At 37.0% G+C, this 12,563-nt stretch overlaps 1 protein-coding gene across 3 annotated transcripts in view; it reads right to left on the reverse strand.

Moving 5' to 3' along the window:
• Positions 1 to 7,161: 7,161 nt before the first annotated feature.
• LOC111875339 (mucin-5AC) overlaps positions 7,162 to 12,563 on the reverse strand; it is a 60,260-nt gene continuing 54,858 nt past the window's right edge. For all 3 annotated transcript variants that reach the window (XM_023871507.2, XM_023871508.2, XM_023871506.2), the window contains exons 8-9: positions 10,023 to 10,271; positions 7,162 to 7,347 (exon numbers count right to left, since the gene is read on the reverse strand). In XM_023871507.2, the coding sequence (XP_023727275.1) occupies positions 7,213 to 7,347; positions 10,023 to 10,271 (384 nt within the window). In that variant the 3' untranslated portion in view covers positions 7,162 to 7,212. The remainder of the gene's footprint in view (positions 7,348 to 10,022; positions 10,272 to 12,563) is intronic.

Raw genomic sequence — 12,563 nt, forward strand, 5'->3', positions numbered from 1 at the left:
TTTTAACATTCTTGCCAAGTCCGAGAAGATCATGAAGTTTTGCTCAGATTCTATTTTTTCAGTGATATCTAGTGTTTCGGCAATTGCTAATGCTTCCGCCGTGAATATTGACGCTATCTTAGATATCCAAAATTTCATGTTACGACCATCTTTTATATCTATCGATGCGAATCCTACGAATGGTTTGTCCTCCATTTTTGAGCCGTCCTTGGCGAAACATTTGCTGGTTCTCATCTTTCTTGGAAAATCTTGTTGAATTCCTTGTTGTGATCTTCTGCTTCCTTTATTTGTCTGCCCTCATCGAAAAATACCCTGAGCTCGTAGAAGATGCTTCCGTATGTGTAGTCGAAGGCCGGGGGACAGTTCCCTGATTGTATTAAATGACCGAGAGGAGTTACCGCTTTGTAATATTCGTTGATAAGTGGTTGTTCATTTTCTCCTTCCTGGATTGTCTACTAGAGCTGATAATTCTTCCAGCAGCTGGATCATTGGGCGGTTGGTTGACGTGTAACACCTGAACACACAGTTCCTTCCCAACTGTTTGAATCTACTAAAAATTAGGATTTCGTTGCGCTGACCGCGCGACACCCTCTGTCCGCTAAAATTGGCACTAACTTCGCCGACAAGTGATGGTCGCTTGGTCGATATAGTTCGCTTGCGGATTAAAGCCACGGAGTTTGTTTTTTATTTTGTTTTCTGCATTGAAGAAAATTAATTTATGCTTTCATACGTGTACGCCTAAGCTTTATGCTGTACATTATCTTTGTCACGGAATAAATTGTAGTATCCGTAGTGTTGTTTATCTTTGTCAACAGTAGAGTTTATCGACAGGAAACATCAAGGCTGGTAGTGTACTGCATAAAATTGAAAATATCGTAAAGGAGATATAGGCCTACCCAAAATTGGATTACAGTTAGCCACACATTTCAGCTACGAATTCTTTGGGTACAAGTGAAGCAAGTGCCATTTGGTTCTTCATCACAGACCCAGTACCTGGGCGTGGCAGTAATTGACTGTACCGGTTCCCTCTCTGTCTTGAGAATACAGGCTAACTAATATTTCAATTTCAGGGGTTCTTGCTGGCAGAAATTATAAATTAGCTCTTTCGAAGGCGTAGCCCCGAACATGGGTCCTGGCAGGGGAGGAGTTTACCGACCTCTCCACCCCCTTTCCTGGAGTGTTTTAGAGAAAGCATTACAATTGAAAAAATGCATAAGAGAAACTACTAACTGTTAAAACGAAACATAGAACTTATTTCTAAAAATGTATTTCTATATCCTGCATTCCCTAGGGCGAGTAAAATGAGGATTAAATTTAAGTTTGTAAGTACATTTTCTGGCTGTCTTCCATTGGAAACTGAATCTTCTGCCCTTGAAGAATTCAGGTGGCGTTCATGCCCCTGAACTAAGAACCTGTCATCATCAAGCGGTAGTAATTGGTGCCTGTTTGTGCAAGAATGCAGTGCTAGATTTTCTGGCTTTCCCCGCCATTTGTGGACGGATGTTTACAAACTTACCGTCCTGCGCCGATAGTGATTTGCCTTGTTTTACAGATTACTTACTTACTTACTTACTTACTTACTCATGGAGCTGAGCCCTTCTTGAGGAGACGCCAATTTTGCAGCTACTCAAGAATTTCCCAGCATTTGATGGAACCAGAAGGTTCATTGCCGTGTTCACAAGAGCCCTCCACTGGTCCCTATCCAGAGCCAGATCAATCCAATCCATACCATCCCATCCTATCTCTCTAAGATCCATTTTAATATTGTCCAACCACCTACGCCTTGGTCTTCCCAGTGGTCTCTTTCCTTCTGTCTTTCCCACTAATATCCTATATGCATTCCTCGGTTCCCCCATTCGTGCTATATGCCCTACTTACCTAATCCTCCTTGACTTGATCATTCTAATTATACTTGGAGAAGAGTACAAGTTATGAAGCTCCTCATTATGCAGTTTTCTCCAACTTCCTGTCACTTCATCTCTCTTCTGACAAAATATTCTCCTCATCACCCTGTTCTCCAACACCCTCAGTCTATGTTCCTTCCTTAATGTTAGAGACCAAGTTTCACACCCATACAGATCCACAGGCAAAATTATAGTTTTGTACTATATTCTAATTCTTATGTTTCTGGACATTAGACGGGAAGACAAAATGTTCTGGACTGAATGGTAGGAAGCATTACCCGATTCGAAATACGCAGAATAATTCATTAAGTCCCTCCGGGATTTCCAAACTGCGGTACTGTAGCAGGGATGGTAATCCTGTAATAAAATTCCTGCGACACATCTTACGGTCGATAGCAGTGACTGTCTTCACGATCCTTTGCAGCAGCTGGCCGCCTTACGACAGGACCACGAAATTGCCGACAGTCACGTGCTGCTCAGGCGCGTTGTCAGTTGTGTTTTATTTGAAAACACTTGTCCACTACCGTTGCTCCTGGCTGCATTTGCAGTAAGATCAGATAATAGTGCTGCCTTCTTCTGCCCAATTTGGAGGTTGCCACGTCACACGCATGCTGGTCTAGGGACCATTAAATCGCGGTCGGACTATATGAGGTCTGACAATAAAGTTCGCGAACTCGCCACTGTGTGTTTGCCGTGACAGCAGTGGACAGAAACCTCAGTATGGAATTTCTTCCTCAGATGAATAACTGGCAGCTGCTCATGGATACCATATACCACAAAGTTAGTGCTACATGCCTCACCAATCTTCTTCTACTTTATTTAATGACACTGATAGTATTAGTGTAAGAGTAGGGATCATGGAGTTCCTCATTATCCAGTTTTCTCCATATAACATTAATCTTGAATATCCCATCCTGCCCTGAGCATAATCACCATAATCAAAATATTGTGTAACAGTTGACCAGACTCATTACTAGCCAGCAGTACCCTCGACACATTCTGAAAATTTGTCATGTTTGGAAAAACAGACTTATGTGTTATTTATATGGATCTATGTCTGGGAACAAAGCAAATTAGCCATAAATGTGTACACCTTAAATACATGAATCTTAAATTGGAAGTTGACTATAATAACTTTAAACAAACTAGTATGAAGAGGAAAATAATTACTGGATATGAGATTAGAGAACATACTTTATTTGTAGAAAAATCATTTTTATATACATAGTGAGAATTATTTCTGTAATGTGAAGAATTAAAGTGCTTATACACTCAGTTCTGAGTTATCTAGTATTCATGGACGGTATACTGTTCTTTCTCTTCATGTTTTAAGATTGCCCCAACATTTGTTTTTTCAAGCATTCATCATAGCTTCTTATGGTGGAGGCTGTATGGCAGATACTGGCTTGAAAATAATTAATTATATTCAAATACATATGGTATTCTAAATTAAAGTAGTTGTTTTTAAACCCCTTACTGTTATGGCTGAAATGCTGTGCTAGAAAGCACACCATGTATTACAGATTAAAGTCTTCTGCCAAATGTATGGAGTGCTATATAACAATGATTCTTATTTTGACAAATTTCACAGAAAAATGTAAGAAATTAAATTCTTAATGCTAAGTTGAGACAAAAGAAGTGCACATTGTATTGAATAGATGCCTAAATTCTAGCAACTATATGAATAATGGACGGCTGTCTTGGGATGAAAACAGTATCTGTAATAGCTTCTCCAGTAGTGAGGAACTGCGTGTGTGCATGTGTGAGTGGGTGCATGTGTGTGTATTGAGTAGCAAATATTACTTTTGGGCTAATGTTAGAATATTTTCCTGCATGGTACAGACTCATTTCTGCTGTAAAACTCCTGATTACGTTTTACTTTGAAATTATGTGATTTTGGTTTCCCTTATGCAAAATACTATAAGCGGTTTTATAACCATCATAAAAAATTTGTTCTCATAATTTTACATGCGTTCTATGACAGTGCAGGATCAACATCATGGAATATTTCCGTTTTATATCTAAAAATTACAAAGTTTGTTGGTTTTAAATGGCCTTGGAAGCTGAAATGCTTCTAAACTTACTCATGCAGGAACATGTGCATACGTGCACATGAACACACACACAATTTTCCGCCATTTTGGCTGGACTTGGTTCATTAGTACCAAGTTTATGGTGGAACAGGAATAAACAATTTCAGCAATTCACTAAGTAGTAACAAGGCATGAGGGACTATGTAACACTACTTGTCAGGTTAGAAAGAGGATACATTTTTTCACTGAAAGTATTACCATGCACCTCTGATCAGTGGACAAGAGTGTAGAAGCATGGTAGTCTCATGTAGTGATAACTGGAATAATGTGTCCAAGGCAAGCAAGGCAGGCATCTTGTAACCCTGCATGGGTTCTGATTTAGCTTCTGAAGTTCTGTGCTCTGTAGAGAAGGAATCCATGATGCAGTGTTACAGATATTCTAATGCCGATATTCACAAACAAGAGGAACATTTTATAGGGCTACATAGTGCTTCAAATTACAGTTTTATTCAGGAATTGAGTTTGGATTATTGGGTGTGAATAAATAATATATAAGCGTTAAATATGTTCCTAGTATGCACAGAAATAAAATCCCCAAATTTGAGCAAAAATTAGAAACACCTTCGATGTAGTTACTTGTGACATTTCTGTATTATTAATGAAAGTGGCCAGAGTTAAGAATTACTGCTGTAGGACCTTTGTCCTTTATGCCTCTCTGCCTTTCCTTCCATATGTCCCATAGGTACATCACACTGATTAAATTATTTTTATCTTGTAGCGTCTGTTTTTTGAGATTGTCACAACCTTGCACTTCTCTATAATTCAGTACAATCATTTCGCAAACCTATCCAATTTATTCATATAAAATCACTGTTTATATTCACGTGTTTCCATTTTACTTCCTTTCATAATAGTATCAGCTAATATAAGAAAATATGTGTCACTCTTTCAGAACTGAGTTTATTTTTTGTCAGAAGCATTTCCAATGCTGAAAATATATGACTGGTGCAGCTGTCTATCCCTGATATTCTTAGTACTGTTACAATATACGTGTATCAGAAATGCTGGGAGTTTTTACCATCTAGGGGAAGAAATTCTGGCATATAATTATAGATTCTCATTGTAGCAGGAGAAGGGGGTCCATTTCTTCCCATGTTGATCATCTGTGGAAAAGAACGTGACAAATGGGCAGATGCCGTTACTCCAAAATGATGTGACAGTTGATGGTGGCCAGCAGAGTTCAGCATGGGCCCCAAACCACATCAGAACCTTGTAATCCCCATAACTTATGCTGAATCTATCTAGATGTCACAGTTAACGCCTTGATCATAGGAATCCTCACCCCAGAACACCAGGCCCCTTCTCTGTATTATATATATAAAACACTTCTGGAATCTTAGTATGTTAAACTCATCACCTTTCCCACTGTTATACCCATTTGGCTGGACACTAATATTACAAGAAAGAATACTGTATTTTTAAGAATCCTTTCTGTCCAGTTTGATATTTTATAAATTTCTGAAGCATTTATCCGATTTCTTATTTAAGTGTGTGTAAATGATTTCATGAACTGTAATGTGTTAATTAATAAATGTAATTTGATTTTGGTTGATCAAATACATATAGTCTAAATGTATGACTGGTAAAGACTTGGACAATTTTACAAATAATGTTCTGCAACTTTTTTGCATAAAACATGCATTACAAATGTAAATATATAAGCACACAAAATTTCATAGGATTTCATACAAGGGTTAAATATCATTCATACATTGTCAGTTAATGAGAATTATGAGTTTAGTTTCAATGCATAATGCATTTTCCATATCCTTTGAAGTGGGATCAACTGAAGCATAGTATAGTTTCATTTTAGAAACTTCCCCGCGCAAGACTAGTTAGCATTCCAGAAATGGTAATTATGAGAGAGCAAACATGTAAAGTATTCATTTCTGGCATATGTTCAATAGCAATATTGTTGATAATTTGTGAAACATCAAATACATGATAAAAGTGAACATGGATTTATTTAATACCTAGAAGATCATGAAGAAAGCAGTCTTCTGGGATTTGGCACCGTGTATATGTGGTGTTAACCGACGTTTCGGAGGAACGTATCGCCCCCATCTTCAGGGTTGAAGAAGTATAAGTAAATCTGCAAGCGACAACACCGTGAGACACGGTCAAGCAGACTGCTTGACCGTGTCTCACGATGTTGTCGCTTGCAGATTTACTTATACTTCTTCAACCCTGAAGATGGGGGCGATACGTTCCTCCGAAACGTCGGTTAACACCACATATACACGGTGCCAAATCCCAGAAGACTGCTTTCTTCATAGTCACCGCCGTGAAAGCCTCAAATCTCACCTAGAAGATCAGTTTGCTTCAAATTAGAACATTTTACTTGTGACCATTACATAGCCTTGAGCTTCAAGCTGCATCATCAGATGAAGAAAAGGATTGAGAAAATGGATCAAAGTATTTAATAGTGAGGTAAGGACACAGCAAATTACTCTGTGAAGTGCTGGACTGAAGCCAGTAAGGCTCAATCACTTAATGACTAGGCTATGTGCTGGATGACCAAGGTTCAGTGCTTGGCAGGAGCAGAGATTTTTAGAAAAATACATCCGCTCTGGGGCCCACCCACCCTCCTGTCCACTGGATATGGGGTGGGGCTTCTTTGCCCAGGGGTAAAATGGTGAGAGCATGAAGCTGACTACTGACTTTAATCTAGCACCAAGGTTGAGAATATGTGGATCTGTACCTCCACTGCCCCACATATGCTTCATTAAGCACAAAGGAAACTTCCTTTTTACCATTTTAACTGTAAGGCCTATCACTGTTAAATTAAATTCTGATATTTCAGAAACTCCATCATCAGATGCTCAAAATCTGTTGGTGTCGGAGCACTTAAATATATGTGTCCAGGTATAAAATACTTTGTTTCAGAGGGCCTGAGCTCAACTTTGACCATGTATGATGATAACAAACCAAGTATATCATCCTACTGATGATGCACATCTTGTCTCATGCAGGCCTTATTGCATTATATGGCTGAACTTGTGAAGAATGATTTTCAGAAAACCTGGACATTGATTCCAGAGAATCCAATCACAAATTTAGTGTTCCGTATAAATACAAAGTACATATTTCCTTATTTGCTGCAAGGTTGAGGCTGTCTTCTGGTAATACAAGGTTAACATATGTGTTAAGATTATTATTGCACATATTGTGTATGATGCCAGATTCATTATATTTCTGTGCTTATATCATAGAGCTCACATGATGACACAAGGCATGGCACAGCACAGAGGCAAGCAAACAGGCACAACAGCTGCCCCACCTGAGCTACTACTCTTGCTCTTGCTATCTTTTCCATATTCATACTCATATCGACCACTTTCCTTCTTTCCCTGCAACAAGAAATAAAACATTTTGCACAGCTTTTAATAATGATTATATTAGAACATGGTATCTTCTGTTAGGTCAAAATAGGTAAAATGGTGTGGAAATGCGTAAAGAATATATATAAAGAAGAGCATGTATCTGTTTGTTTACATTTATTTTCACTTCATGTAGCCAATCACCTCACATGATGACTACACATCATACATCCTTGATCCAATAAAGTATATAATCAGGCCTCACGCAGAGAGCACAAGTTTATCAAGACAACACACATAGGCCGTGGAAAAACCACTGCCACATTCGACCCTGAACGAAATCCCTCATATTTCCAACCATAACAACTCTATGCTGCGCAATTGCGCACCTTGCCATTCCACATACGTTGGCAAGCCATATCATCAGTACAGGTTCATTGTAACATATTCAAATTCATAACAAAAACAGACATCATACATACTGCCACACAACAAGCAAGTCTCAACAACGTATAATACAAGCACACAGACCATTTATTAACTCTTAACATTTGAGCCCCTTGCATGCGTGACAAATTCATCAATAGAGTAAAATGAGTTACTCTGCAAATAATTTCTTAAAACAAACCTAAATTGATTTTTATCATATTTTAAAGCTGAGATAATTGATGGCAAAGTGTTAAATAGCTTGACGCCTGAAAAATACAACCCTCTCTGGTAGGATGATAAATGTGTTGTAGGTATATGAAGGTGGTCATTCCTTCTTGTACCAGTGACATATACAGAGTTATTGGTTTGAAACTTATCCAAATTATTAACAATAAATGTCCTTAATGAGAGCAAATATACACATGGGATTGGTAGTATGTGAAGTTTTTTAAATAAACCTCTACATGTTCTTCATGCATTTCTACACCATTGTATCTATTTGGCCAAATCTGGCATGATGATAGAAGACCTCCCTTAGGAGGTCTCAGTCATTTGAAAACATGACGGATTCAAGTCAAACCCAAATTATTTCTCCATTACATCTTCTGTAGGAAAGGCATGGGATCTTGACAACGATGATAGAGTAAGGGGGAAATCAAACTACTTTGTGCTGTTCATAAGATACTGAAAAAAAATCCAAACCATTTGCCATTACTAGGATATGGTGGAAAACCCAGAATATCTCCTGATGTTGGTAGGATACATGGGAAACCCCAAATTATCTTCCACCATTGGTAGATTATTTATTATAATTTTTATTTTCATATATGTGTGTATTACTCCTAGGCTGTCAAGCAGATTTGCTAGTACTGTATGAAGGAGAATGTTACATTGACTGTTCTGTGTTATTCATGTGAAATGGCATTAAATGTCAGCCTCAGGGCATGATTTGATAGTGTGTAGGACTGAAAGGAAGGGAAGTTAAGTGTAAAAGAACTTTCATGACAAATACTGAGACTACCCACTGAATGGCATTACACTCGTAGTTAACAGACTGAAGTACAGCAACGTGCTGAGAAGCATATTTGGGCCTGATACAGAGGAAATGGAGAATGGAGAAAAATGCATAATAAGGATCTCATTTATTTGAACTATTCATATTTTATTGTGAGGATGATATAGGTGGAACACATAGCAAATGTAGGTCAAACAAGGAATTTGTACAAATTGCCTGTTGGAAAACCTCACTGTTGAGGGGTAGACATAGGTGGCTGAACAATATTAAAATGGATCTTAGAGAAATGAGTAGTGAGAATGCTATTTGGTGTGAATTGGTTGAACATAGAGTTCAGTGGTGAACTTATAAAGCTTTAAAATTCCATACAAACCAAGAAATTACTGACAAATTGAGCAACAGTAAGCTACACAAAGAAAGCCCTGTCATGGAGATATTTGTTTGGGCAATTAATCGGCTAAGTAGTTATTCACTGTTTGACAAGCATGAAGGTGGCCAAATGGCACTGGTTATTTGCATTTAATTACTTAGTTAAGTTAATTTCATCACATAATGATCACTAATGACATAATCACTATTTATCAATACCCTGGTACACACTTCTCAGAATTGCTGATGGAACACAAAGACTTCATATGGGGGAAGAACTGGGAGGTAATGGAGTCAAGATTTCTTAGATACAGTACCTGTAACTGATTTTGAAAATTTTATAATATACTTTGTATAGTGAATTATTGAAAGTTACTTTGATGGGAACATCAAATAGTTCGTTTTACAGTCTTTTAATATTATTCTCCCTTCTATACTGAAGTCTCCTGAGTGATAATTTCCCTTGTGGTTTTCCATCTCACCCTTCTTGATTAAATCACTCTTAAAAGTATTGCACTATGTACAGCAATGAGATGAAGATAAATGAACATTTTACCCAGAAGTGGAAATAGCTTTCCAGAACAAGGCAGACTTTACACAGCAGAACTAGGTAGATGCCCCCAGATCGGCAGAAAAGCCCCAGGGGAGTGATCAACACACATTAAAAGGAAATTATTACACTGCAGGTTTATGAAATCCATTCCTATATGTTTTGTCGCCAGGAAAAATATTTATGATATTTTAAGACACTGAAAAGTGCTTCCCTAAAATGAAGCATTCTGGAACTAAACAGATGGCTACTATAAGATTTACATCCATTTCCAGTCCTGTATATATCTTAAGAAATAAGTTCCCTATAATTTATGCTTTTCATGTTAGTATTAGTGCTGACCTGTGTTGCCAAAGATTCCTCTTTCTTGGCAAATAACTCCACCCCAGGTGGGTAGTAGACTGGTGGCCCAGTGATGTTCTTTGTTTTTGGCCTATCTTTTACTGCTGCTGATGTTGTGACTGCAGCTGACAAAGCAGTTTTAGCAGTAGCATTTGGTGTAGGTGTCACTACGGCAACTCCATTAATGCCTTCTGCATAGGGTGGTGGTGACTGATGTGTATGTTTCTCGGTGGGATAATGATGTGTTGACTGGAATAGAAACAGTTTATGAACCTGTCTGCTTATACAGTACATACACTTTCTAATGGACTTCATAAATTAGACTTTAGAGTATCACATGTAAGATTTGAAGTTTCCATGACAATTAACATTTATATTGTGATCTTTTGGGTTGCAACATTGTCTAGTAATATAGGTTATGAAAGAACTCTGTCTTGTACTCTAAGGCAAATTTAGTTATGTTAATTGCATTGTATTTTATATTTTTGCTTTGTCACTTTATTTAAATATTTACATTTTTTTTTAACCTTGTGGATTCTCTTCTTATTCAGGAGAGGATGGGCTGTTACTAATCTTAGGAATCACACATGTGAAGTTATTCTCATGAAATAGAGATTTAAAAACAGTTTATGAATATTTACATGTTGGATCTCACATAATTATTTACAACTATTTTGAAAGGTAGAATAAGAAACAGAAAAGTATGTCTTAAAATCTCTAATCAAGATATAAAGTAGGTCAACTAAAGTGGTCATGTGCATGATTTGTAATGGGCATCAACTATCCCGACAGAATTTTATGTTTCTCAAACCTCCTGGCAAACACCAGATTAGAAGCCTAAGTAAATTATTGCTTCCTTTATGATCTCTTTCATTTCATCATGCATAACCATCCTGCCACTTCATGTACTATGTGATATTTTCTATCAAATGAACATTGTAAAATAACAAACAAATTCACCCATTCAAGAAACTGCAATCATAAGTGCAAGAAAACATGATTGAAACTAACATGTCTCCTTATAATTAAGAAAGGTGACATAAATATGTAATTTTATGGTTCCAGGATTCAGTACATCAATGTTCCATTTTTAACCCAAAGACTGTTACATTATTTAAAAGTCTGAGTAAACTTACCAAGCGACAGAATTAAGGAACAGTTTCAGATTGGGTAATTGTTTTTAAAGAAGTACTTACCTGTACATGCTGTAACTCTTGCTGAAATTCGTCTTTTAGTCCATTTGTACATATGAATGCAGTTTATGTAGTTTCTATTTGTTTTGTTTTGGCACATAGTTCACCTTCAAGCAGGTTTCCTTAAACTCATTCCATATTTGAAATATAATAAAATTGTACTTTACATATCATTCACATTGTGACATGCAGACCTGTTTCTAGGCAACTACCACGAAATAAATAACTATACAATAGCCGTTGCTGAGTAGTGGCTCTGCAAACAATCATGTTTCCACGGCAGTGATTGCGCTGCAACAGAGGAACGGTATTTTCTATGCAGACCATGCCAAGATGTTATAAGCAGGACAAGATACAAGCAGTGAGTTGGAGAACTGCTGAAGTCTATTGTGAGCTGTTGCTGTTAGAAGCCAGTAGATGATGCCAGGGACAGTTCAGAAACTCAGAGGAAAGGAAATGACTGCCATTGGAAGCCACTACGAAGCGATGGCTAGTGAATACTGTAACATGCTGAGAAGACCTAATGTGTCCTATAGTGATTTGTGAAGTATAGTATGAGTTGTATAAGAGTTCAATAAATTTCATTACTAATGCAAACCCCATCTACAGTCACACTCATACAAGTGACATTATCTTTCGAAATAAATAACATTCAGTAAAACTGAATAAACATATTATAAATTTCCATAAGAATTAAAAGGCACAAAATGACAGAGGATTGTGTATTATTTTGATCATATAATACTAAATATTGCATAACTTGACATATTGCAATATAGTATGTAATAATTTATTAAAATCAGCCAGTCACATAACATAGATTAATATAATAAATAATCCATGATATGTATACAGTGGCCGTCTTGTAGTGCACTCAATTTCACCTGTTACTTCACGACATGTTTCGGCAATATAGTGCCATCATCAGGTGCCCTAATTAGGCTAATCTGTTGCATTGCTTGCCTTTATATGTCTTTATAAAAGTATTTTAAAAGTGCGTATTTGTCAACTATAATAAATTTACACACACTAAAACTTGTTAAGATTATTCATCTTATGTGTCTTAATTAAAACTTGCGTGTGGTTCTTCCACTATGGGGTCGTTTTTCTTATATTCTGTGTAAACCGTGTCTTGTGGGTGCCACTGTATACATATCATGGATGAAAATCAGTGCAACAGGACGCTAAAATACAACATTATAATAAATAATTACTAATCAAATTTCACTGCTGTCAACATAAACCTAACAGGGATATTTTTATGGCAAATTATAAATGTAGCAGGTATCCTAATGCCAACTAATGCACACACTGTTCAAAAGTAGAGATTCCTAGACATTTTTAATTA

This window comes from Cryptotermes secundus, unplaced genomic scaffold, assembly GCF_002891405.2.
Source record: "Cryptotermes secundus unplaced genomic scaffold, Csec_1.0 scaffold2056, whole genome shotgun sequence".
In the NCBI taxonomy this organism is placed as follows: domain Eukaryota; kingdom Metazoa; phylum Arthropoda; class Insecta; order Blattodea; family Kalotermitidae; genus Cryptotermes; species Cryptotermes secundus.